This window comes from Thermobia domestica, chromosome 10 (genome assembly GCF_964235325.1).
Source record: "Thermobia domestica chromosome 10, izTheDome1.hap1.1, whole genome shotgun sequence".
Lineage (NCBI taxonomy): Eukaryota > Metazoa > Arthropoda > Insecta > Zygentoma > Lepismatidae > Thermobia > Thermobia domestica.
This window is the reverse complement of record NC_137463.1, coordinates 186,407,543-186,433,774: the sequence shown is the minus strand read 5'-3', so window position 1 is coordinate 186,433,774 and position 26,232 is coordinate 186,407,543. Positions and strand designations below refer to the sequence as shown.

The 26,232-nt window shown below is 33.1% G+C and overlaps 1 protein-coding gene across 1 annotated transcript in view; it reads left to right on the top strand.

Moving 5' to 3' along the window:
• LOC145662882 (tyrosine-protein phosphatase non-receptor type 13-like) overlaps positions 1-25,934 on the top strand; it is a 1,067,674-nt gene extending 1,041,740 nt beyond the window's left edge. The window contains exons 16-19 of the mRNA XM_081728845.1: positions 1,305-1,428; positions 7,190-7,311; positions 7,666-8,177; positions 21,608-25,934. Of these exons, the coding sequence (XP_081584971.1) occupies positions 1,305-1,428; positions 7,190-7,311; positions 7,666-8,177 (758 nt within the window). The 3' untranslated portion in view covers positions 21,608-25,934. The remainder of the gene's footprint in view (positions 1-1,304; positions 1,429-7,189; positions 7,312-7,665; positions 8,178-21,607) is intronic.
• The last annotated feature ends 298 nt before the right edge of the window (positions 25,935-26,232 follow it).

The window sequence follows — 26,232 nt, the reverse complement described above, 5'->3', positions numbered from 1 at the left end:
TATGTGGATTGTCTTTTTCCTTTTTTGACAAGTTATAACTGCACATTTATTATATTTATATATATATATATATATATATATATATATATATATATATATGTATGTATATTCAAAAATCACGTTAAAATGAAATGTAAAGAGAATGTTTTGCGACGTATTTTAAATACAAGAGAATGGAGTGTACAGTGGCTCAATTGTAGAGCGCTTATCTTTGGTGCGTGGGATCTATGATTCGATCCCCGGCCAAGTAAGTAAGTTCGTGGTTACTTCCGTTTTCTCTCACTTTCTTATTCCACCAATTCTTCTATCATCATTCGTTTGCCTTAACGTCTGCCTTAGCCTAAAGGGCATAATCGCGGGGCGTTAAAGTGAAAGATTTCATTTCAATATATATATAGATAGATAGATAGATAGATAGATAGATAGATAAGAGAATTAATTCACAAATATAACTATCATTTGACACACCAGAAAATAGAACATTGCTACTAATTTTACAATCAAAATTCAATAACAGGGAAAGATCTTGATGCTACACCAAATGTTTCGTCAACATTGGAATTCGCAAAGAACCGTTTTCTGACAATATTCTTAAACTGAGGCCAACTTTGACATATCGGAAGAAGAGACTGTAACAAACAAACCCGAACAAGACAGCGTGTGCATTTTATATTCTCTGTGATTTTCTGTGTAAATCGATGCTTATTATTTGATTTAATTCTTTTCAAAATTCTGCAAACTTTTTATCTTGTTATTCAGTATTCTATATTCATTGTTTCGTTAGTTATATTGGTATCAGTGGTTCCAGATCATGCGATGTAAGTTGACTGTATTACTTGTTAAACTTTGCTATAAAATTACTGTTGTAATAACTACTGTAACTTAGTGCTCAAACCTATCTTCGTAAATGTTGTAAAGGACAACACTTAAGTGTGAGAATGACTGATATTATTAGCTACATAAACTGAAAATAAAGTAGAATAGGATAAGAATAAGAAAATAGGTAATAAGGGCGAGTTTATTAAATAGTACTTTGCGCATTATTAAGAGTTCCTCCATTAAACATTTATAAATTTTCATGCTTGTTTACTGTAAGTGACACAGAAAGGAAAAGGAATTACGTTTCGTTCTCTTTCCAGATTTTTTTTTTTTTTAATCTCAACTTTAGAAAAAAAATCTCATTTTTCATTTTAACATGTAGTAAATGCATGTCTTCCTTAGTTCTTGAATTTTAATTATGTAAGCAATTAAAGCATTTTTAGCGATATGTTCTTGTTAAATAATAATTTATCTATTTATTTCAGACTCCAGCATAAAGTCAGCAGATGAAGATTTTAATTTGGATTTTCACGAAACCTTGAGTGCTTCCCTTGCAGATAAATTTAATAATATTTCTTGTGAAGGGGAAAGAATACTGACAATTATAAGGTACGTGAAAAAAAAAAAAAAAAAAAATCATTGTAGTAACATATATTTTGTAATAACAAGAATAAGAACTGAATTTTAATTTGAAAGTTGGATTTCACATTCAGTAATATGATCTCGTTGCTTTCGTGATTGTATAACTTTATATTAAATTAATACCAAATATTCTTTATGAATATTGGCGTGAGAAGTTCAATAGGGTTGTGTTAATTTTTCTTAATTTATTATTATTATTATTTCGTATTTTTTTCAATCATTAACTGGACAGCCCATATCGTAATGTATGGGTGATCCAAGTGTATTACTATTTCTTTGTGTTTTCCTTTATTCTGGGGTTTGCAAGAAAGCTTCTTTCAATTCTGCGTGTGTCCAATATTATGCTTTTCTGTATTTTGTTTTTAAATTTTCTTAAATTTCGATTGTTTCAAGTGTCTTTTTCAACTTCTTGTGGATCACTCCGGTATCTTATATTACTGTTTGTATTATTTTCAAATTTTTGGTCTTTTATTGTTATTTTATGCTTTGAGGTAGGTTTTTTTTTTTTTTTTTTTTTTTTTTTTTTTTTTTTTTTTTTTTTTTTTTAATGGTTTTGAATATTTGTTGCGCTTCGTATTGTGATATCTATTAAATGAATCTCTTTCTTTTTGCTCATTACTATGATGTCCGACCTGTTAAAATCGCTTAGTATGATTCTAACCCAGCAAAGTTTATATTTATCTGTTTCTAATATGGCTTCCGGTTAGTATTTGTAATACGGTACTTCTTCTGGTATCATTTGCTGTTTCATTGTTATTTCTTGATGTAGGATTTTGTTACTTTGTTATTTCTTTCCTTGAATTCAGTTTGTGTTATAATTTCACATCCACCTGGGACATGTATTGTTTCTGGATATATTTGACATCTTCTGCATTTGTCATTATATGTTATGTTTTTCAGATTTTGGTAATGTTCTGTATTTATTACCTGTTCTTATACTTCTTGTATGAACTCTTCTGTCTCTGAATGCATGTCCTTTTTCATCATCCACTGATATGTCGTCTCTATCCACTTGTTCCGAGAATCGTCCATGTAGTGATTTTCCTCTCCATTGTTTCCTTATATCCTTGGTTGTTTGTAATGCTTGTATTAGTTTCGATTCTTCTGTCTGTCTCAGAAGGGGGATGTGTGTTTATGGTCTACTGTTATTTTTGAACTATGTAGTTTTAAATTTTCTTGTTTTTCGTAGAAGTAGTTTCGTAACATTTGGATTTGCCTTTGATATAACTTTCAGATGTTGATTAGTCCTCGTTCTCCTTCTTTCTGGGCAATGAGACTTCATTAACCGCTTGTGGGTGCAGTGTTCTGTTCTCTGTTAATATCGTTCTGGTTTTCTTTTCAGCTTCTAATTCGCTCTCTGTCTATTTTATTATTCTGAAATTGAGATTTCATTCAAATGAGACTCTGGTCATGATCTACTATTTAACCAAGTGGACCCCTGAAATAAAAGGCCCGATTAACACTGTCGATAATTACATGCTTATTAAACCTTGTGAAAATTTGAAGAATCGACGTCTTTGTAATATACAACTGAAAAGATACTTCAGATAGTGCCAAAGAAATGAACCCTATATAAAAAGTATCAATATCTCTATAAGGCTTTTAATTATCGTATGTATGATCGAAAGGTTGGCCTAAGGAAGAAACTGCAGATCTGTATTTTTTCTTTCTTTGGGAAAACATTCAAACGTGGGAACGTAAACCCACCTCCAACAATCGAATACGCTATTGCAATCTGCTGTTTCCCATCGTGTACACCACGATGAGGCACTGTGACATCACTCAAGACTTGCGTGACTGACATCTCGCAGATCCACTATGCGGCCACGCTTGAAGTCATTCAATTGCAAAGTAAACGTCCTTGTGACATTGTAGACATCGACTCTGATCCACACACAATTTCCCTCATCTTCGTGTCTGACGACCTTCAAACTAGTGCAGAGTTTACACTGGCCTAAAAAGACAGGGAAATCAAAATGAGTCATGAAAACCTTTTAAAACTCTTGTGGACCATCGAAATGTGTTAAAACTTCAAGCTTTGAAAGAACAGATTAAATCACAAATTCAAATGCTACAGAACAAAAATATAAGTTAGGTTTGTTGGGTGTCAATAATCAAAGAGAGCGGTCAAATTATTATATATATTCACTTGTTAACGTTTATGAGTATATTCAGAATGCCGAAATATTAAAGACGTTAGTGTATAATTACAGTTTGGTACTAATATTTTATTGTATTTCAAATAGAGGAAATTCGACGCATAATAATTGATTATGGTGATAAAGAAAGCTTATGCCATATTTAAAAAAAATAAAAAGGAAAACCTTGAAAGTTTATGGAAATGTGGGGAAGGTTGATTAAAATAGTCAACTGGTTAGCGTACGTAATAGTGTTTGCGGTTTCACGAGTCAGTTATTCAGTCAGAGGAATCAATACTAGAAGTTTAGAGTGAGCCCTACAGTGGTAATAAACCCTCTAAATACACTACGATAGGCCTACTCTCTATGGTGATAAACTAAGATCAGCATACACACATTCGGATGATATATACAGGGTGTTGTTAAATGCATCCCATCTGTATTTTTAAATACATATGAATGGTCGTTATTAGATATTGAAATTGGTGATGAAGTGCTTTATGTAATTAAAGTTGTAGATATTTTTAAGTTAATTCATTAGTAGTATCTTAATAGCATTGAAGAATCGAATGAGGACCTGATTGTGAAGTCCAAAATATTTATGCAGATTGTTTTTATGCAGATGATCGAGTAAAGAAGTAAGAATTCATAAAATTGATCTAGTTTGTTTAAAAGTATATAATCAACCTCTTATAACAAATACTCCAAGGCCAACAATGCCTTAATAAATCTCATCCGTTTTATCTTTGTTGTTACCATATAAGACGAAGTAAGATCAAAAGTTGCAATCTTGATATCAGATTTCAGTACCAAAAATTAACATAAATTAAAACTACAGATTGATGAAAGAGTAGATATTTTTTCATTGTATTCTTAATGCAACAAAATTAGTATAACATTTCCTTATTGTTGAGGATCTTTCTATACCTTAATATTATGTCGTATCTGTGCCATGTATGCCATTTTAATAAGTTTCATTATACAATACACAATTAAAGTTATTAAAATTGAAAAAGTTGACACCGTTACGACAGATATAAATGCATCACTATTTAGTTACTCTCATGAAACGGTCTTGATATTTCGAGCCTTATTTTATTGTTTATATCATACACACGTAATATAAGGAAAATGCAAAATACGTGTGTTAGACACAAAGGCACACACACAAATCATAGGGACACAAAGCATAATAACACCGAAACTTGTAAATATAGTTATAAATATTGCAAATCCCGATTATACATGTGGAGTATACAATATTTTCATTAAACACACTATCCAAAACACAGGCAACGTTAAAAGCTGAATTAATTGCCAATGAATTACTTGAATACTTTTTTGTTTCAATAGGCTGTTTATTAAAATTTTAATTTCAGAATGGTATTTACTAATTTTGAGAGATAGACTTCTCTCAATAAAATATACTAGTTACTTTAATTCTGTTTCAGTTATTAGTTAAGAAAGTACTAGTAAGTTAGTTTATCAAAATATACAACGTTTAAAATTAATAACATGTACTCTTACCTGATTTTCAAATAGTATAAAAGAAAATTCAGTGATACATTTGCACATCTTCAATATCAAAGAAGTTTTATTTATTTATATTTTTTTAAATTTTGGCTTCATATCCGTTTTGCCTTTATTTCATTTTTTATATATTATTTTCATTTGGTTACTTGTAATCATACAAGCTATATCCAATTTTAAATTTTTAATAGGAGCATATTTCCATCTTTTACTTATCTTTCTATAACCATCCATGTAAGTGTGAACCAAAGAGAACTATATACTAATGAAAAGAAGAAACCACTATGGTTCCGGTATGAGAGCACCTACCTCGAAAAAGAGAGAGTGAATGGCTGTTCTGGGAAGCCAATCGGGTGGCGTAGTAGTTAACGCACCGGCGCGGTATGCCGGAGGTCCCGGGTTCGAGTCCCGATTCAGTCAGTCATTTTTTCACTCTTTGCGTCAAAGAGAACTAGATTTGAACGTAAGCATGTATCCACAAAAATAATTGGTATTAAAGCTATAATTGATGCGGTAGCTCTGACGATGTCTACGCATGTAGGCAAAATACCAGAGTTAATTTTGTAAAATCTCACTTATAATTTCAGAAGCAGATAACTTTCGATTTTGTACATGTATGTATGTATAATACAGGGTGGCGACAATTAACTTCCTGTTGAAAAGTGTTAATAACTTCTACAATACTTAATCAATTTTCATGAACCAAAAGCATTTTATTCCTTACGATGGTAGAATTATTATGCACTGCTACAATACTACATAAGCACTACCATTATCCATCAGTTTTCGTGCAGTTGGAGATGCTTGCGACAGACTTCTGCAGATACTCCAGCGGTACGTTTGCAAGAACATGACGAATTCGCTCCTTTAATTCATCAAAAGTTTTTATTTTTATCTTTATTTTGTGCGATAAACTTCCTCTTTCGCCCACCCTCAGAGGAAGAATTCACAAGCCTTTCGGTCAGGACTTCTTTCTGATCATTTAAAGGAGACACGACGTCTCAACCAGCGTCCTTGAAAATGGGTGTCGAGCCACACACGGACAAGTGCAAAATGAGGCACGACCCCGTCTTGCATAAAGGTGAGATCGTTGTAATTGTCCCACGTGGATACAATATAATCTTCAAACATAGCAAAATACCGTTCTATATTAATTGTGTCCCGAATGACGTATGGTCCACAACTTTCGTTCTTGTCATGCCCCACTACACTGTGACCTTTGGATGATTTTGGCTTTTTTCAACGACCACCCTCGAATCGTCTCCTTCCTAATACTAACAGTTGTGCCGGTTAACAAATTCCCCAACATGAAACACAGCTTCATCTGACCACAGGATATTACCGGAAAGATCGTACCAATCATCGTACTGAGCAACCAGCATTACTTCAGACTTAACCGATGAACACAATCTTCCGGCGATAATTCTTGGCACTAATGGAATTTCCATGGACGAATATTCAACTCTTTCTTCAGAGTAGTTCCGATTGTGTGTCGGGTGTCCATTTTCGCGAGATATTTGTCTTTGTGATTTCTGAAAGCTTGAAGTGAATATTTCTTAAACTACTTGCAGATTTTCCTCCATCCTGGATGTTGAGGGGCGACCGCATCTCCTAATATCTGCTACAGAACCAGTGTTCATTAGTTTCAAATGGGAATTTCATATGATCTTTGCATTTACCGAGGCATGAGGTCCTTTCACACTTTGTCACCATATCTTTACCTGCATCGTGGACTGCCATACTTCGTATCAGAATGCCAGCTGAGCCCGTTCACGCGCCATGGTCCCATGGTCCACCATTGATACTCGCAATACCATACATGAGATTTCATGTAATAAATTCTACCATTGTAAGGAACAAAATACTTTTTATTTCATGAAAATTGGTTAAATATTAAAAGAAGTTACAAACAATTTTCAATAGGGAGTTTATTCCCGCCCATCCAATATATTCGTGTACTTCGATATTTTTATTAACGTCATGTAATTGAAAACAAAAACAGTAGTGTAGTGATAATACTAGTGTTTTTTTTTTTTTAATAAATAATTCTATATTTGTAGAATGAAGAAAAATGAGAAAGGAACTATCGGAATTCAGGTGACAGAAGGTACTAATGGAGGTATATATATAAAATCCGTTGATCCAGATGGAGCCGCCTCTAACTCAGGAAAACTTCACAAAGGTAATAAATATTTTTATCATACAATAGATTTCCTTTAAAAAAAAATGTTGTTGACCATAGTGGAAAAGTATGTATAACAATGCCCATACTGTATTTATGTTTTCAACTGAGGATTTTTATATATAAGTGTGAGAAATAAACCGTCTTACTACATGAAACTATATATATAACACACACAAACTACTTCGACTGTTATATTGATATATTTTCATCTTGCAAGCTTATTCATTTATTATCATAGAATTTCTTTGTACACTAACAAAGAAAGTTCTTCATATTCAAAGAGTTAACATAAACAGCATACGCTGATAATGTCGATTTGATAGATTATATTATTTGTTTCTGTATTTTCAGGTGATCAAATCATAGCAGTAAATAATCAGAGTCTTATGAATATCCCATACAAAGATGCCTTAGAAATATTGAAGTCAATGGGCAGCGAAGTAGAATTCGTCGTGGCGCAGAATTACCGAAGGTCGAGAAGCCCAAGATGCGACGATGATACAAGTTCGGGATCATTTTCACGGAATGAAAAGATCAAAGAAAGTAGCCAAATCAAGAATTTGCAAACTCTGGACTTAAGTTCTATTGAAACCACTCCGATTGCAAAGTCTTACTTCACCAATATTCGCTATGAGACTGCAGTAGAATCCGAAAGTGGTGAATCTGGAATGTATTCCACTCCTATATCAACGCATTTAGTTCCTAAGTGCTCGGCAGACACTTCTTCAGTGCGTCAGTCGAAATTGTTGAAACCAGAAATCTCTTCGTGTGAAGGTATTAGAGCTGTTTGCTGTGTGATGCCAACGGAAGACGACTGTGATGAAGAGTTATTGAAAGTTAAGAGTAACAAGAGCAGAATCTAGGTAAATGCACACGTTTGCTTATGAAATGTATTTCGAGACTATTTATGCACTTATTTCTGCAGTTAGTTGTTTATTCTTATCACAATACCATATTGGTCTGAAGTAGTACGATCCCTAGTTTTGGGACAAAATTTGAAAGTTTTATATAGGATTCAGGAGGAAAATCTGAGGTTTTCAAATTGAAACTTTGTCCAGACAAATTATTTCATATCTGATGTTTTATTTCCTAGTTGAAATATAACTTGAAGTGTTTAGCACACAACAGTTAGTTATAAAACATAGCGCACCTTCCTTTATGAAAATTACATTTTTTCAGAAGTTTTCCGCGTGTCTGAGAGCCGTATTCACGACTGGCGTAACTTTATAAGCCTGCTACTAAGCTTTTGATTTTTTCTTTTCTCTCTTTTTTTTCTTTCTTTTTTCCCAGATCAATATAGACATTAGTGTTGGGGTTGACTATGACATCGTAATCAATCCAAATGGTTTCAATCGCCATGAAGCGTCGATCAACAGAACATCGAGCATTTCGCCGGCAATCAATGTTCATCGAAATCACAATGTTTCAAACCGCAACACAATACTGTTATGGGTTACGATCTTATGTGTAAAGTTAGCATCGTGAAAAAGAGATTTTCAGAGAAACAGCGCACCGTTCGAACTTGAAAGAATGTTGTGGAAATTATTTTAAAAAATGTAATTTTTCAAAAAGTGGAGATGGTGTGTTGTAAGCAAAGCTGAGTTATAGTTCAATTCGGAAATAAAATATCGTGCATGAAATAATTAGTCTGGCCACAATTCCCATTTGAAAACCGTTAGTTTTTCTGCTAGACCCTGTATAATGGAAAATTTACCAATTCAAAGGTCTTTGAAACCCAATCTTTATTGCACCTTCTTCTTCTTCTTCTTCTACGAGGCATCACTCCCTATTCATTATTCTTAGATTAGTGATTTGAATAGCCCGTGCAAACGTACTGAAAATACAGACAGATCTTGACTTGCGTAAATAGATCGTTTCAGGATTCTTTGCGTAAGTCGAGATTTTACTATATGCTAAGATTTGTTGCAAACACATATGAAAACATACGAAAAAAGTACTATTTAATAATACAGCAATGCAAAAACTCATTTACCCAATATGCTTTTAAATAGAGTACAAAACCTTATATTCTTACAACGCCGATAACCAATTGAAAACTAAATAACTAATAATAATTCAACATACCTAATTAATTCATGTTTCGCTCACTAGAGGGCTACTAAAATAGAATTTAGAAATTTAATACTACTTCAGATGCAAATACTGTTCGTAAATTTTAATTATATTTTTATTATTATTATTATTATTACGTAAGTGTAAATTTACATATGTTAAATCTACTGTAAGGAACTCGGGGACTGTCTGTAGATTAATATTAAATTTTGTGTTTCAATTAAATGGAATTGCAACATGATGCACTACCAATACCTGTTTCCTATATACATCGGACTGTGATGAGTTACACAACGGCACGACACAGTCGCGACAGGGTGATAAATATGGTAATAGTACAAACTAAATTTTTTCAAACAAAGTACTAGGCTGTGATCATAATACGAAACTGTTTTTTTTTATACTAAAAATGTCGTACTATTAATATATTCAGACATTTGCGGTATTTTGTCAGCCTATAGTGTTTTCTCAAGGTTACATTTGATTTTTTTTTTTTTTAAATAAGTATTAATAGAATAATTAGAGCGAAAGGTGAAGAGGGCAATCATTCACGAAATTGACAAATTACTAGATGATTTCAGTATTACTGAAGAATAATTTTATAAATTCATTATGAAAGAACTGAGTTAGGGTGCTGGCTACTTTTATTATATTTTAGTAAGCAAACTTTACTTAACAGAAAATACTTTACTTCGTTCCAAAAAGAAGAGAATTTCCGGATAAATTATTTGTTTTCCTTCGCCTTCCTCACTGGGTAGTTTTGAAATTGAGATTTAGTTACTCTTTATCTTAGTGCTTCCTCACTTTTTTTTCACAAATAATTGTTTGTGCTAATTATTAAAAGATTTACACCTTATGAGTTTTGCTGTTTTCACGCTTTGATATTTTTCCTACCAAACAGAAGCAGTGTTGCCAGAAATACTACATTTTTGATGCTATACTCAGACCCGTATTTATGCATTGTACCCCAGTGCTCTAAATAATTTGCCGCCTGCTCTTAAACGACCAATATTGGAGCTGAATTCACAATTTTTGGGATTTCTGAGATGAATAGCTACAGTTTTAATCCAATTAAGCTTCAAGGTCATACTCCACTCCCCACGGAAGGGGCGAGATGTTAGAAATAATCGAAAACGATAGATATTAGTGTTGAATTCATAGTTTTCGAGGTCACCGAGTTTAACGGTATCAGTTTTCATGATGTTCAAGTTCTTCCTCACCCCTTGGGGTGGGATGGGAAAGGATGACTTCTTAAAAATAATCAGATAAGCTAGGTAATTAGTAACTACTTTAATTAGAGCGAATTAAACACATTGGGTTGCTAGTTTTAAATATTAATTTATTGTGAATCTTTTAAAAATTCAAAATTTTTTGCCGCCCCCTAAATTCTGCAATCCTCTGCTCGAGCACAGAATAGCACTTACCTAAATACAGGCGTGGCTATACGGTAATCACACCATTTATTGAGATGAAACTGACACTAAAGTTTACTTTCATCGAGTTTTTCGCTGACACTAGCAGTGCAACAGTGCACAGTATGATTCCTGGGATATAGCTCAAAATCACGGTTAACTCTGCAATTTTAGTTTTTATTTAAGTATAAAATATTTATAGACGATATATGTATTGAGTGTTCTAAAAATGGTGCTTACTAACAACAGAGCTTTATTCTTCAAGTCAAAATAAAGCGAAAATCCTACATAATGCCATACCCTCCAGACTCTTCTTCAGCCGCTATAGGGAATCAAAATTTCACTATGTGGCAACGTTGCAGTTTAACTTGGAACCATTAACATTGCTCTATGAATCCATGAAGCAATTACATCGATTGTAATTTATTTGTTATTATTACCTATTACAGAGCTATTGCTCCCTTTGCAATAAGTCTTACAGGTAATTTTTTCTTCTAATACTACGCAGTAAAACTAATAAAAAAACAGACATTACAAAAAGAAAAGAAAAAAAACAAAAAGAAAGGAACAAACGTATACAGAAAAATGAAACAAAATAGTATATACATTCAGGACCTTACACAATAAAAGAGTAAATACATCGTTTCGTTATAAGTGTATGATGCATGAATAAAGTTCAAACCGTACACACTTCTATATATCATTTCATGTGTATTTGATATTTTTTTGTAGATTGTAAATTTGCATGGTCCAATTCGCAGTGCAAATCAGTAGGTCATCATTAGCTACAAAAGTATATCTTACTTATTAATGTATTCTTTCGTTATAGTTATATAATATTCAATATTCGTCGCAAAGTCGACGTTACATTTTCTCGCTAATAGATTATGCGTTCTACTTATCCTTATTATTGGCAAGTTTTGCTGTACGAATATATTAGTCTTACAACAGTGAAAAGGTAATCGAACTCGTAGATTCTGCTTCCTAATATTAAAATTTAATTAGTGTAAAAGTTCTTGATTATCGACCAAACCATTAACTATTTTGTACAAGAACATATGATCAATTACTTCCCTCCTATCACACAAGCTATCATAATGAAATTCCGTTAAAAGTGTTTAATAAGATATTTTCTCTTGATACGATGATCTTTTATACTTTTTATAAAAGAGTTATCTTAAAACTTAATTTTGTATCCTTTCAATCCTTTTTATATAATATTGATAACAGGGTACATACACTATACATCCGTATTCTAATTTACTTCTTACAAAACTATTGTACAGACTACATATTGCATTTATGTTTCTGAAATAAACCATATTTCTATTTAGAAATCCCAGTGTTCTAAATACGTCATTAATAACAGATTCAATATGATTTTCATATGTAAAACGACAACTTATTGTCACACCTAAATCTTTCACTTTATTCTCTCTTCGTAATATTTCATCATTCATTTTATACTCGTATTTATATGTTACTAACTTTCTAGAAAGTGATATCGCAAGATTTTTCCTTACATTAAAAAACAGTTTGTTTTGTAAGCTCCATTTGTAACAATTATTTAAGCTAGCCTGCAAATCTAAAGCATCATTCATTTTATTAACTACTTTATATATTTTAAGGTCGTCTGCAAACAGGAAACAATGAAATGACTTGATTCTTTGCGGCAAATCATTTATAAATAACAAAAAATATTGGTCCTAAATTGAAACCTTGTGGAATTCTGATAAGACTTCATACCATACTGAATTAGTTTGATAATAGGAAATATACTGTTTTCGACTCTTTACTAGGCAATGCTAATAAAAGTGGTGCTAGTGTCAAAATATAGCGACTTCCATCTGGAAATAATTGATGTCACTATTTGATAAATTTACTAGATTTTCTTTGTGGTTCTTTGCAACGTTGCCACATAGCGCAATTCACGTTTCAAGATGAGGGCCCGAAAGGTATACAATTGTATATAATTTTCATATATATGTGTGAATCAATAGATGACATCGAGTTGAATAATAAAATGAGATGCTTGAATTTTCGAGAAATTCTCATGCGTAGTTTTCGAGAAAATCTAGATAAACTTATTTTTATGTCAGTAAAAAGTGCCAATTGGTGGCTTTTATTCTGTTAGAATATACTGCTTATTTATTTACTGTATATGTAAAAATATACACAAATTACAAGGTGAGCACAGGAACAGTTCCAGGTTTCAAATTAGTGTAAATTTAATATGCGAAGGAATATTTTGCTGAAATTTTGAACAGTGATACATAAACTCAAAAAGTTGACAGCATCACTGATGCATTCTTGGAGATCGTTCAGAGTTGCGGGTAGTGGAGGTGCATACACTTTGTCCTTCACAAATCCCCACAGAAAGAAGTCCAAACAGTGAGGTCAGGTGATCTTGGAGGCCACTTGCAAAGAACTTGATCATTGAATCCCGAGCACCCTATCCATCGGTTTGGGAGGTTCTCGTTTAGAAACCTGTGTACAGCACGATGCCAGTGTGGCGGCGCTCAATCTTGTAGAACGAAGTCGTCTATCTCTGCATTACTAAGTTGCGGAATCAACCAGTTACGTAGCAATGCTAAGTAATTTTCACCTGTAATTGTTTGTTCCTGAAAGAAGAATGGACCGTGCACCCGACGCTCTGGTACTGCACAAAAAACCTTGATTTTCGGTGAGTCACATTCCACACTTACAGTTGTATGAGGATTCTGGGTTCCCCATATCCTTACATTGTGTCTACTCACTTTTCCACTTAAGTGAAATGTCGCCTCTGCATAGTCTCACAGAACTCACGGCGCTTTACCTTGTCTTGTGGGTATAACTTCTGAACCAACTGCAGTCGGTACGGGTAACACCGCAAACGCTTGCGTAAGATCTTGCTTACTGTTGTTTGTGGCATCTGCAACTCTCTGCTAGCTTTACGCGTAGACTTCTGTGGGCTGTGTACGAAGGCTGCTCTTACGCGCTCCACAGTTTCCTCGGAGACTGGACGTCGCCCTGAATGTCCTTTTCTTTGATCACAAATGTACCCCGTCTCAATAAACGTTCTATGCCACTTCACAATGGATTTGTGTGTGGGTGGATCAGCATTAAATTGTCGTTTGAAATCACGCTGCACTCTCACAAAACTGCTTGTTTTTGCAAATTGTAAAACGCACCAGCTTCGTTGCTGTGGGGTGAACGCCATTTTCGATGTTACTGCCCTCTAGCTGCCCTGATCAGAACTAGGATTCTGAAAAGATAGATGGGAAAATACTTTGTTTACTGAGCTCTGTACAAACTTTCATGTAAATATTCAATTAAATGTTAATTATATGGCACTTTCAAATCAGGTACTGTTTCTGTGCTCACGCTGTATATATATATATATATTTTTTGTCTTCTCCAAACGGTGACACACAAACTCTTAACAATATCACACATTCCAAACAATGAGACACATACTGCTAAAGTTACATGTCCTACCAATTACGCACATTCTACGTATAAATTAAGTGCATATATTATATAACAAGAAACCAAAAAAGAAAGAATGATTTTTGATGCTTTCCTTATTCTCTGGACCAGGGAAACCTTAATAAGCACAGCACAGTATATTTCACAGTCTATTTACTTCATTCTCTCGTGAGGACAATCTTAATCACAATCTACAACTTTCCCATTTATTTGAACTAATAGTGTCTAACATGCTGTTTGTGTAGCAGAAGGAGGATTAGAAACCCGAAACAAGTAGCACAAAGCGTGAAAATATATTAGTAATTACGACAAACATTTATTCCTTCTAAGGAGACCTCTCCAACTAAACTGTCTTTACTTTTAACTTTTAAATTACCAGTCAAGATAGTTTATGTTAAGTTTAATGATGTAATTTCAGGGCTCATAGCGAGTCACTTTTTTTTAACTAAAAGTAACTTTTTTTTCTAAGTTGGTCACTAAAAGTTACTTTTTTTCAAATTTGTCACTAAAAGTTACTTTTTTAGGAGGTAAAGTGACTTTTTCGTGTAATTTATGTTTTGCATTGGCAGTTTTCTAAGAAAAATATAAAAATAAATGGAAAAGGGCAGAGCTTGTTAGTCATTACTCTTCTGAAAGCTTCAGAACTTGCTGCCACATATGAAACAGTCAGCTTTATTCTCACTTCAGCTTTTATTCTTTCTAAAGCACAGTGGATGGTTGGTGGATGCTTAAGCTCTCAAGGTAGGGTTGAGAACCCTTCTGTGTCTATTCTTTCTTCTATCATAATAGTCTTTTAGTTTTCTCTCGTAATAGTTAACGCTCCGCTCAACGTTGTGTGTGTGTGTTTGTATGGTTCATCATGTTCGTCTTGTGTTATGCTTCTTGTATGTTCTTCTTAAGAGTAGGTGATGAATTTGAATATTTCATGGCTTTTGAGAACTCTCAATGCTAAATTAAATATAATGTCTGGGATGAAGAAATTCGGAAATAGGCCAGAACTGGTTCCACTTACTCAGAAGCTTCTTACATCTGCTAAGTCTGCTTACCGTAACTACAAAGCATACTTAGAAAATCTAAGAAAGGAGGAAGCTCAAAAAGAAGAACTGAAGAAGAAAAGATGAAGCAAAACAAGAAACAAAGAGAGAGGTGATGGAGAAATTGACAAAGGAAAAAAGGAGCATGATGGGATTTTGGTCACTTTTTCATGTGCTTTTGGACACTTTTTCGTGTGCTTTTGGTCACTTTTTCGTGTGCTTTTGGTCACTTTTTTAACTATTTACAAGAGACCAAACCACTATGAGCCCTGTAATTTTGATTTTAATATTGGAATTGCCTCTTATATTTTAAGCTGTTGGAATAATTACATGTTAAACGAAGTTACTTACCCTAATTTATGAATTGTTTGTTATCGCTAAAAATTGGATTTTACTTACAACGCCTGTCCATTCCTATCTCTCTAAGACTGTAGCCTTTCATTAGCAAAATCTGTTTTTTTGAGGGCGTTAGATAGTACTTTTGTTGTACTTGTAAATTCCTATTCGATTGTTAGCGAACATTTTTGAATTCTGTGTCTACATAAAAGGCTCTTTTTCATTCTCAAAAGGAAGATACGAAAGCTGTCTATTTCCTGAATAAATAGTCTTATAATGAGATTAAATGTATGTGTCCTGAATTCCTTACATCGATTGAAACTCGATTTCGAAATTATTTCCTGAAGTTTTGAATATTAGCCTTTGCTCAAATCGAATTTAGGAGAGGCAGAGGAGGAATTTAAAAAAAAAGAAAAGATCACTCACCTAAATCAAAATTGAAGTAGAAAAAAAAAAAAACATCCCACATTGAACAAGAATCCAGGGTGGGGGGTCCTGCTAAATTCCTTCAATACTTAGTAGAGGAAGTGGAGAGACGCTGGCGTAAGTACCTTAGACACTTCCAATTTCAAATATGTACTAATAACCTCACATAAGGCGGAAAGTAGGGATTACAGATCCAGATGCAAGAGAATTCGAATATTAGAACCTCAGAGGAAACAGATGTTCCAAATCCGTATCCGAAATCCAGATCTAGACCCAAATACCCGATTCTGGATTCGAAGGTCCGATTCCGAACATATAGATGTGGACCCATTTCCGACATACAAATTTTGTTGAACCCGTATCCGGATATAATTGGAATCAGAAATCCAATACATAAAAAAAGCGCATCTCCCTGTAAAATGATTCATTTTACCACGGAAATGCTGGAAAACCTTTGGGTCATTCACTGCCATTTTGGTTTGGATTGAAACAGTTAAATAGGTTGTACGTTTTTTTAGGTGTCTGAATTAAAGGAAAGCAGTTATTATTATTATTATTATTATTTTATTATTATTTAATTTTTCAAGTACTCGATTATCGATAATTTCACTTTCGTAAATTACTTGATTTATAAAGAACTATCGTCAATTACCCACTTCGCTGGGTTAAAATAAGAAAAAAATAGTAATATGTTCCGTTAGTCAGTCACTATTTATTATTACTGAAGCTCTCTCTGATACCAGTCATTTTCGATCATTTATGTATATATATATATATATATATATATATATATATATATATATATATAGGGTGTAACATAAATGCATGGACAAAAGTGACGAGGTTGTTGCGGGTACCTAAGTAAGTATAAAAATGTTCCTATAAACATGGGTCCGATGCCACTTCGTTTCCGAGATACAGAATGTTCTAATGTCGAGTCCCTGTAATGGCTCACTATGGGAGAGTGAATGGAAATGTTCAATATTACAGGAGTAGCACTAACATAGAAAATGAAACTAATCAAAATTTGAGGTTATTGGGTTATCAGTGTTGCCACTCTGATACCTATGAACCGTTCTTTACTATTGTGAGGCGTTAATTGACTTCACACTTGGACACGGACACCTTGTCTTTCGAAAACGAAGCGGAATCTGCCTCATGTTTAAGAACGCTGTGATGTCAGCAATCATAGCATAGTATAGCATAGTAATCAGCAAACATGTAGACGTCTAGTGCTATTTGAAACCATAACACTTTGTACCAGGTTGGCAACACTGCGAACCCAATAACCTCAAATGTTGATTAGTTAGTTTCATTTTCTGTTGGTGCAAATGTATTTACACAGGCATAATTCCACTTGATTGTATTATTCCTGTAATATTGAACATTTCCATTCACTTTTCCATAGTGAGCCATTACAAGGACTCGATATTTGAACACCCTGTATCTCGAAACGAAGCGGCATCGGACCCATGTTTATAGGAACATTTTTACTTATTTGGATGTCATCAATCACCTAATCACTTTTGGCCATGCATTTATGTTACACCCTGTATATATATATATATATATATATATATATATATAGTGGCGGATCCAGGATATGATCAAGGGAGGGGCTAAACCATAGTTTCCCCCTTTATCCCGTGTAAAGCAGAATTGAAGTCCATTTTATCCAGTGTATAGCTGAGCGTCAAAGGGGGGCTACAGCCTCCCTAGGATTCGCCCCGAGATATATATATATATATATATATATATATATATATATATATACCCTTCCCCAAGTTGCGGGGCTGAATTTGAATTTAAATGGCATCGGAAGTGTCACTGTTCATATCAGCGACCCCGAAAACTATTAATTCGATATTAATATCGGTCATTTTCGATCATTTTTATATATCTCTCCCTTCCCCAGAATTCGAATTGAAACGGTATTGGAAGTGTCATTGTTAGGGGCACGAGTGTTTCGCACCAAGAATTTGAAAAGTTTCAGTTTTGTTTTTCATATTTCTCGTTTTCCAAATAAAGTTTCGCATTTCGTAACTCTGTGGAAAAGAATTCCCTGACATTTTTATAACTGTCTCTTTTATTCATAGAAATAAACCATTAATTACCTAAAAACAAAATATACTGAATTTACAAAACATACAAACAAAATTTAAACAAAATATACAAAATATGAAATATATATACTTGACATTGTCAATTTCGCTTATAGAAAATTATATTTAAAAAAAATCAAACTGAAGGAAAATCAGTAACTAAACTAACTATGAGTAGGAAAGTTTTGCTGTCTCCTGAAAACACATATGCACAAGTTACATTTAGGCATTAAACATAAGCATGTTATGTTTCCACACATTATTCCTTCATTTTTACGTTTATGACTTATCACCAGTCCATACTTGGAAAAAAAAAAAAAAAATTAGAAGACACAATGTATTTACAACAAACTTCAATCAATCATCACTTCGGAAATTCCCATCAAGCTGCGACGGTGATAGCTAGTGCGCAACATGTTCCCTGTAGCCGTGTTCGAATCACCCAAAATGCACCATTCATGCCACGTTCTACTGTTCCGTCAGCGGAAAACTAGCGTTTTTAAAGTAATGAAAACGTATTTTTAAAATTTCGCGTTATATCGCATATTGTTAGAAATTTCGCGTGAAACTACCAATTTCGCGTTTTATCGCGCAACGGAAACCAATGAAAGCACACATAGAATATCATAAAACGTCAACAAACTGAAAATTACTTAATTCTGACGTATTTTGTTTTATCGCGCATTGCGTAAAACTCGTGCCTCTAGTCATTGTTCATATCAACGACCCCGAAAACTGTGAATTCGACACTAATATCGGTCATTTTCGATCATATATATATATATATATATATATATATATATATATATATATATATATATATATATATATATATATATATATATGTGTGTGTGTGTGTGTGTGTGTGTGTGTGTGTATCTCCTTCCCCCTCCCCTAAGTTGCACCGTCAAAGTAAAACGATAAGAAAACATCCCAGGCCCAAACGTCATCTATGTTGAAATCGGTCGGGTCGGGTGGTTCAAGAGTTATTAAGTCACAAACATAGTCACTTTCATTTTTATTTATATAGATGATAGTGTGCATAAAAGTATACATTTACCTAATGCCCTTCCACCTGAGGAAACCGAATTACGTCACATAGTTACGGACGTTTCAATTGCACTCAGTATTTTCCACAATGATTGAATGACAGAGTCTGTCCATCGGTAAAGGGGTAAGGGGAGATGAGCAACCTTTAATGAACAACTTTGTCTTATCACAGTATTGCGAGCGGTGATAATGTTTAGAAAGAAATGTAAACATGTGTACCATCCACACAAACAAAGTTTCTTCTAAGCAGCGATTTCGGAAGACCCTGCTTCTTTCTTCAGTATAGGAACAGTTGGAAGAGGATTTAAAACATGGGAAGAAATGTGGATAGGTAAAAACTGGTTAAAGGGGTTTAAAATATATGAAGAAATCCTTTTGTCAAAATTGAACACATGCCAATAGTTACTTACTTACTCGCCACTATTCACTGTTGTTGACTGTTTTTTCCTACCTTCTAGACGACGGAAATATGTAGTGAAAAGACTGCCCCAAATCACATTTATGTCCCCTTTATCTAAATTGAGTGTAGGTTTCTCTTAGGCTTCTTTAATTTTTCGTTAAATTGTTGTTTTTGCTTTCTTTATCAGACATGAATTAGCAATTTAGAATTTCCAACCGTGATAACGGAGAAACTAAAAGAGACAGAGAAACGAAACTTTGCACGAAGCAACTAGAAAAAGGGCGACATTTGTTCATGTATTGACGAACAGCACCGAATGAACAGTGTTGCCATCCCAAAACAAAGTTGTGTTCTTGTAAATGGAATGACCTAAATTGAATATCATCATTAGAAGCAGCAGTAAAAATAAAGACAAAAGAGATTGTAAAGACAGATCAATGTTGCACACAGGGAGTGAGGTACTAACGTTTTGTACACTTTAAATCAGACATTGACAAGAATTGTTTGCGTTTACTCTAAGTCTAGAAGCATCCGCTGGACAGTGTTGCCATCAACAAAAGAGAAAAATTGAGTTTGAAAGAAATACAATAACTCGGAAAAGGTCACTAGTGCTGTATGCTTTAAAACCTATAATGCAAGGTGGTAGAGCATGAGGAGTAGAACTGTGGTTATGTGAGATCGATAACTCACCGAGATATATGATATCGTGTAAAAGCTGACAAGTAAAGTGTGTGAAAGGTGGCAACACTGCACAGTGGGTTGGAATCCCAACAACCTGGTTAAAATATAAAAACAGCGTTCAATTTGCATGGGTTTATGTACTTGTGGGCTTTTGAGGACGCTGATAACCATGATGAAATCAAGAGTAAAAATGCCGCTGCTGTGCAGCGTTGCCATCTTTTACAGACCTTAATTCTCTGCCTTAACAAGATACCAAATATATCTGTCAGTACGTGAGTTATCAATCTCACCTAACCATTGTTACTCCTCATGCCCTTCTGCCTTGCATTATAGGTTTTAAACCATACAGCACTAGTGACCTTTTGCGAGTTGTTGTATCTCTTTCAAACTCAATTTCTCCCTTCTGTTGATGGGAACACTGTTCAGCGGATGCTTCTAGACAGCGGATGTAAGTCAACGCAAACAATTCTTGTCAATATCTGATTTAAGGTGTACAAAACGTTAGTACCTTACTCCCTGTGTGCGCCAACACATATTACACGATATTTCTCGAAAAGTTTGCAACACTGATCTGTCTTTATTTTCATTGTTGGTTCCAATGATGATATTCAATTTAGGTCATTCCATTTACAAGAACACAACTCTGTCTTGGATTGGCAACACTGTTCATTCGGTGCTGTTTATCAATACACAAACAGATGTCGCCCTTTCTCTAGTTGCTTCGTGCAAAGTTTCGTTTCTCTGTCTCTTTTAGTTTCTCCGTTATCACGGTTGGAAATTCTAAATTATATTATAAAGTGGAAACGCCATTTCATGACTTTGTCGTCAAGTCGGCACGGGTTAACGTTCTCATAGAGAGCTGCTGTTTCACTAATGCTTGTTTATGATCACATATAATACATTTGGGGGGGTGGGGTGCATATTGCAATACGAAATTACCCAAAATAAGGGACACCCTAATATATATATCACATTTGATATTTAACCGGATAAACGTTACTACCTTATTGAGGATCAGTAAAAAATGCTTTAACATTTGTTATGTATTTTTCTATAGATTTAAGAGGAACTTCTGAAACCTTGATGTTATGTTTTTACAGTATCCTCTTAATTTTTGCCGAAATATGCGAGACCAGAAGGACACAATCCATTTGTTAGCCTTTGTCTTATACCCATTTCGTCATCTCACTTGGTTCTCCTCTGGTGACTCAACGAAGGTTTAAGAAAAAATCCCTAATCTATGTGTAATTATAAAAGATGTGTGCAGAATTTAATTATAATAGTATTTATCAGTACTTTCATCTTTAACAGGCTCCCGTATTGCAAATGGAATTTTTGACTCTTAAGTGATAATCACGTGGAAGGAGAAATGGAAGAAAGAAAAAATGTGCCAAACACAGTCTTAATGACAAATATGAAAGAAGAAGGGTATAATTCTGTAAATTTTTCTGTGGAAATTATTGACAATATTAAAACTACCGTAAAGAACAAATGTATAAGTATCAGAGTTTTTTTCTGTACTGTTTTTATCAGGTAGTTGTTATGCATTACTTTGTAAGTTCAAGCAGCATTTAAAATGTTGCATAAAAACATTTTATAATGCCTTAAAACAAATGTGTCTCAGAATGTAGACTTTTTTGATTAGCAGGATATCAAATGAGTGCCTACGTTTTCAAAGTCAGTGACAGTGAGAATAAGATAGGGATAATTTTATGGTATCTTTTTTGGAAATACTAGTCGCGTAATAAGCTCGTAAAATGAATTCTAAAAAATTTGCTCTACATTTTTAACTCGTGCATCGGAAAGTAAAAGGATGTGTTAAGTTTCTTGGATTTCATGGTGTTCTGATAGATTTAATATCACCAAAGTAATCTTCATTTTACTTTCCGATCAATACGTGTACTTTGGAAAACCTCAGGAGACAAAAACTAAAAACTAATTAAAATATATTTAAAAATTAATAAAAAATGTGTTCTCTTATACTAAAATCGGACTTTTAAAAAACTTAATTGAAAAATCTACATTATTCTTTAAACGTTAAAAAACTTAATTGAAAAATCTACATTATTCTTTAAACGTTGAGAAAATTTTCGTTCTTAAATAGCACAATGCTTATCGGAATATAAAGAGTACTAAAACTTTGTGTAGTATATATAACTGAGTAATTACTAATACAAGGATATTGCAGTATTAGATTTTGTTCCGATTTCTTTAAAATTTTCCTGCATATTTCTACATAACTTTAACGAATATTTTTTACTCATTTGCAATGCTTTTGCTGGAAATAATAAAATATCTATAATTGAGATGAAATGAGTGAATAGTTAATTTGTCTTATGGAATAAAATTAGTGCGAAAATAGTATTACTGTGAGTATGTATGTATGTATGTGTGTGTGTGAGTGAGTGAGTGTAAAACTGAAATGTTTTCGAATATTTGTATTACATATAAGTGTATTAAATCAATTCCAAAATTTAAAGCAACTTCAAGTGCAATGTGCTCCCTAGTTTAATACAATGTAGGTTATCTCAAAGCATTTTCATATTTTAATTTGTACATAAACTTATATTTTTTAGTAAAATTATTAACAGATAACAACGAGACTGTTAATTTACCGAATTATGACTAGCATCAGTTAATATTTGAAATACTCGTAAGTTGTTATGAAAGATTTGTGAGTCCACCCCTTTTTACTTCATATTCTCTGTTCTTCTAAGCCGGCATAATTTATAATGACTGTCTACGCATATGCATCTCTGAGAAATTCGTTGTTCTGGTACATTTATCACACAAAACTAAAGGCAATAAAAGATTTCACAAAATATATATATATATATATATTTTTTTTTGTTTTGTTTTGTTCTTTCTTGTTCTCAAAATTAGTTTCCATTGACTCATAGCCGTTTCATGTTAAATAAATAACTCAATACATGTATTTAATTTCGGATCGAACAAGAACATAATTTACTTAAATTGTTGAACAGTTTATTTTGATAAGAATTTTTGTTTGGGGCATGCTAGTTCTATTTAAAAAATTAAAATACGTATTTTCTTTTAAAAGCTTATTTACAACTGCATGTAAGATGTTTTGACACATCATGGTTTAAAATGAAGATAATGTAAGTAACATTATTTTGGTAACTTCTATGTATAGAAAATACATCATTTCTGATTTATATATGTATTTAATATCCCAATTTTTCAAGAAATAATTTAATATCTAGCGAAAAAATATGTAATGGATATCAAAGTATTTGTTGGTAAATTGGAACAGTTAGAATTGTGTCTAAGGGAACACTTGGACCCAATAGATGTACACTAATGTCCAAAATGATTGTCGCATATCTATAACTGTCTTCTTGTAAGAATATAATTTGATAATGATTTTGCAGGGTACTTTTAATGCTGATACTATGTATATAATCGGGGAAAATATATATTTGTGATAAATTTCATAGAAAAAGAATTATAAATACGAAAATTAGAGTGAGTAAAACAAAATGTTGCTAAATGGACAAGAAAGTTTTATTTTCGTTTTATTGCTCTTATTTACTGCTCTTTTGACATGAAATTTGCCACATGCATGTCTTTGCCGATTATACACATACTAACATTATAAGAAATACCGGGCAAATTCGTTGTCAAATTATATTCCTGCAATAACATATTTATAGACATGCGACAATAATTTTGGACATGAGTGTACATACCTAAAACTGAAAATTATTTTTTTAATCACGTAAAAAAAACAGTAAATCTTACAGCTATGAACTTTAACCTATTTCATTATTTGCTGTTTTTTTTATTTTTTTCCATAAATGAGAAGTTTCGCACTCAGTTCATATGTTTACTGTATTTGTAAAAGCAGTGTTGTTTTGCAAGAACTTCTTTTCTAGTTTACGGTTGGCTTGATCGTGTGTCTGCTATTTATATTAAATATATTTGGAAATATATTTACTCCTCACAATGGCTACGTGAGCAACGATTTTGAAATTTTTCTTAGCACCGTTGCGTAATGTTCGATAATAATATGACATGTGTCCAGAATTGGTTTGTAAAAACAAAATTGTCCTCAGTTTTATTAAAGGACAGAACCAGAGCATGGAATTTTCATTTTAGTGTAGACAGAACCGACAAAAAATTTAAATCTTTTATGCTGCTTCCAGAAGTGTTTACCAAAATTAAGAAGTTTTATTATTCAGTACCAGTATTACAATGGAAAAATAAATAAATGAAGAATCACAATTTATACCATTAATTTATTTATTTCATCCACGTACATCGTCACGTCTTAGTTCATTGAGTATAGATAGTGAAAGAAAGAAAAATAAACTTTACATTCAAAATTCAGTCTTGTTTCAGAAAAAAATGTTAGATTCAAGATCCAATCTTGGTTCGGAAAACCGTAAATTCTATTCTGTATAATCTTGTAGCTGAAACGTGTCCTTAAAATTGAAATATATTGATATACATATTCACCTAAGACATTCAGCAGTTGTTAGTAGAAGGATATTAAAACGTTTTCCGATATAAAGCAAGGAATCAACACATTAACGGAACCTAGTTGAGCCAAACAAGATATACACTTTTATACCATATGGTTAAGTTGTATGGTTAAATTAGACTAAAAAGCATTAAATTGACGACAATTATTTGTTAAATTTAGCAAAACGATGCTAATTTTTGAAGAGAAACGATGAAAAGAACACAAAATAGGTACAAAGAAAGCGGGACTAAAGTAAAGAAGAAAAAATGGCAAAATTTATATTTGTGGCTTAAAACCCACGATAAATAATAAGTTTTATTTGCTGTAGCGAACGTAGGTAGGCGATTAGCGTTCGCGCTTCGTAATCGGAAGGATCTGGTTCGAATTCTGAGGCCAGCTATCCTTACTGGAATTTTCCGAACTGAAAAAAAAGAAGACAAAACTAGTTTTGCGGAAAGTAATTAAATGTACTCAAAAATGAGAATAAGAAATGGAGCGTAACACTTGTATATTTACAGTTGTCAGCTATCTACTTGTCCTACTTGTTGAGCTAAATTGAGCATTAATTTTAAATATATGCAAATATAAAAGAAGCTTTTTTTCGGTGATTTTCATGAAGAAATATTGTTGCGTTATAAGGAAAGAACGATTTTTTCTTGTTTTTATGAAATAGAGCGAGAAATGAAACCCAACAGAAATACATTCTGTGTTTTGAAAATAGAAATATTGTGGAAAAACAATATTATGCAGCTATTTCAACTAAAACAATAATAAGAGTATTAGAAAGTAATTGTTCCACTCGAGCCTTCGGCTCGCTGTACACTATAGCTTAAAATTGTGCTTAATTAAAAGCTCACATTGTTTACATTGAACAAATTATTAATATTGTATGTGTGTGTGTGTGTGTCTGCCGACAAACCCGAAACTCCATATGATATTTATGCAGTGATTCAAAGACTTCATTGTAGAGGCAAGCGGTAGTGCAGATAGTGACATCTGTTAGCGTGACTTTTTATTATTACGATGAGGATGGCCCACACGTTTATTATTAGGATGAATATGATAGATTAAAATACTCCATATTTCCGCTGAAGAAAGAAAGATGTTAAGTTAAGATGTCACTCTATTTTTTATTTTTTTTTATTATATTTTTAATAACTTTACTTTGGTTGACAATACTGTAGTTGAAAAGAAAATAAATAAAATATTTATTAAGTGTTCTTGGGCTACCAGCCAGGTGAAGGTATTGAGATATGACGTTTCGAATGCAGACATTGCATTCATCTTCAAGGAGTGTAATGAGGAGACCGGAGACGTTGAGCATGTGTGAGTATTTAGGAGCAGAGCTATGAATAGGTGCTTATGATTGGCTGAGGGAAATCCTGGCTTATGATTGGCTGAGGGAAATCCTGGCTTATGATTGGCTGAGGGAAATGCTGGCTTATGATTG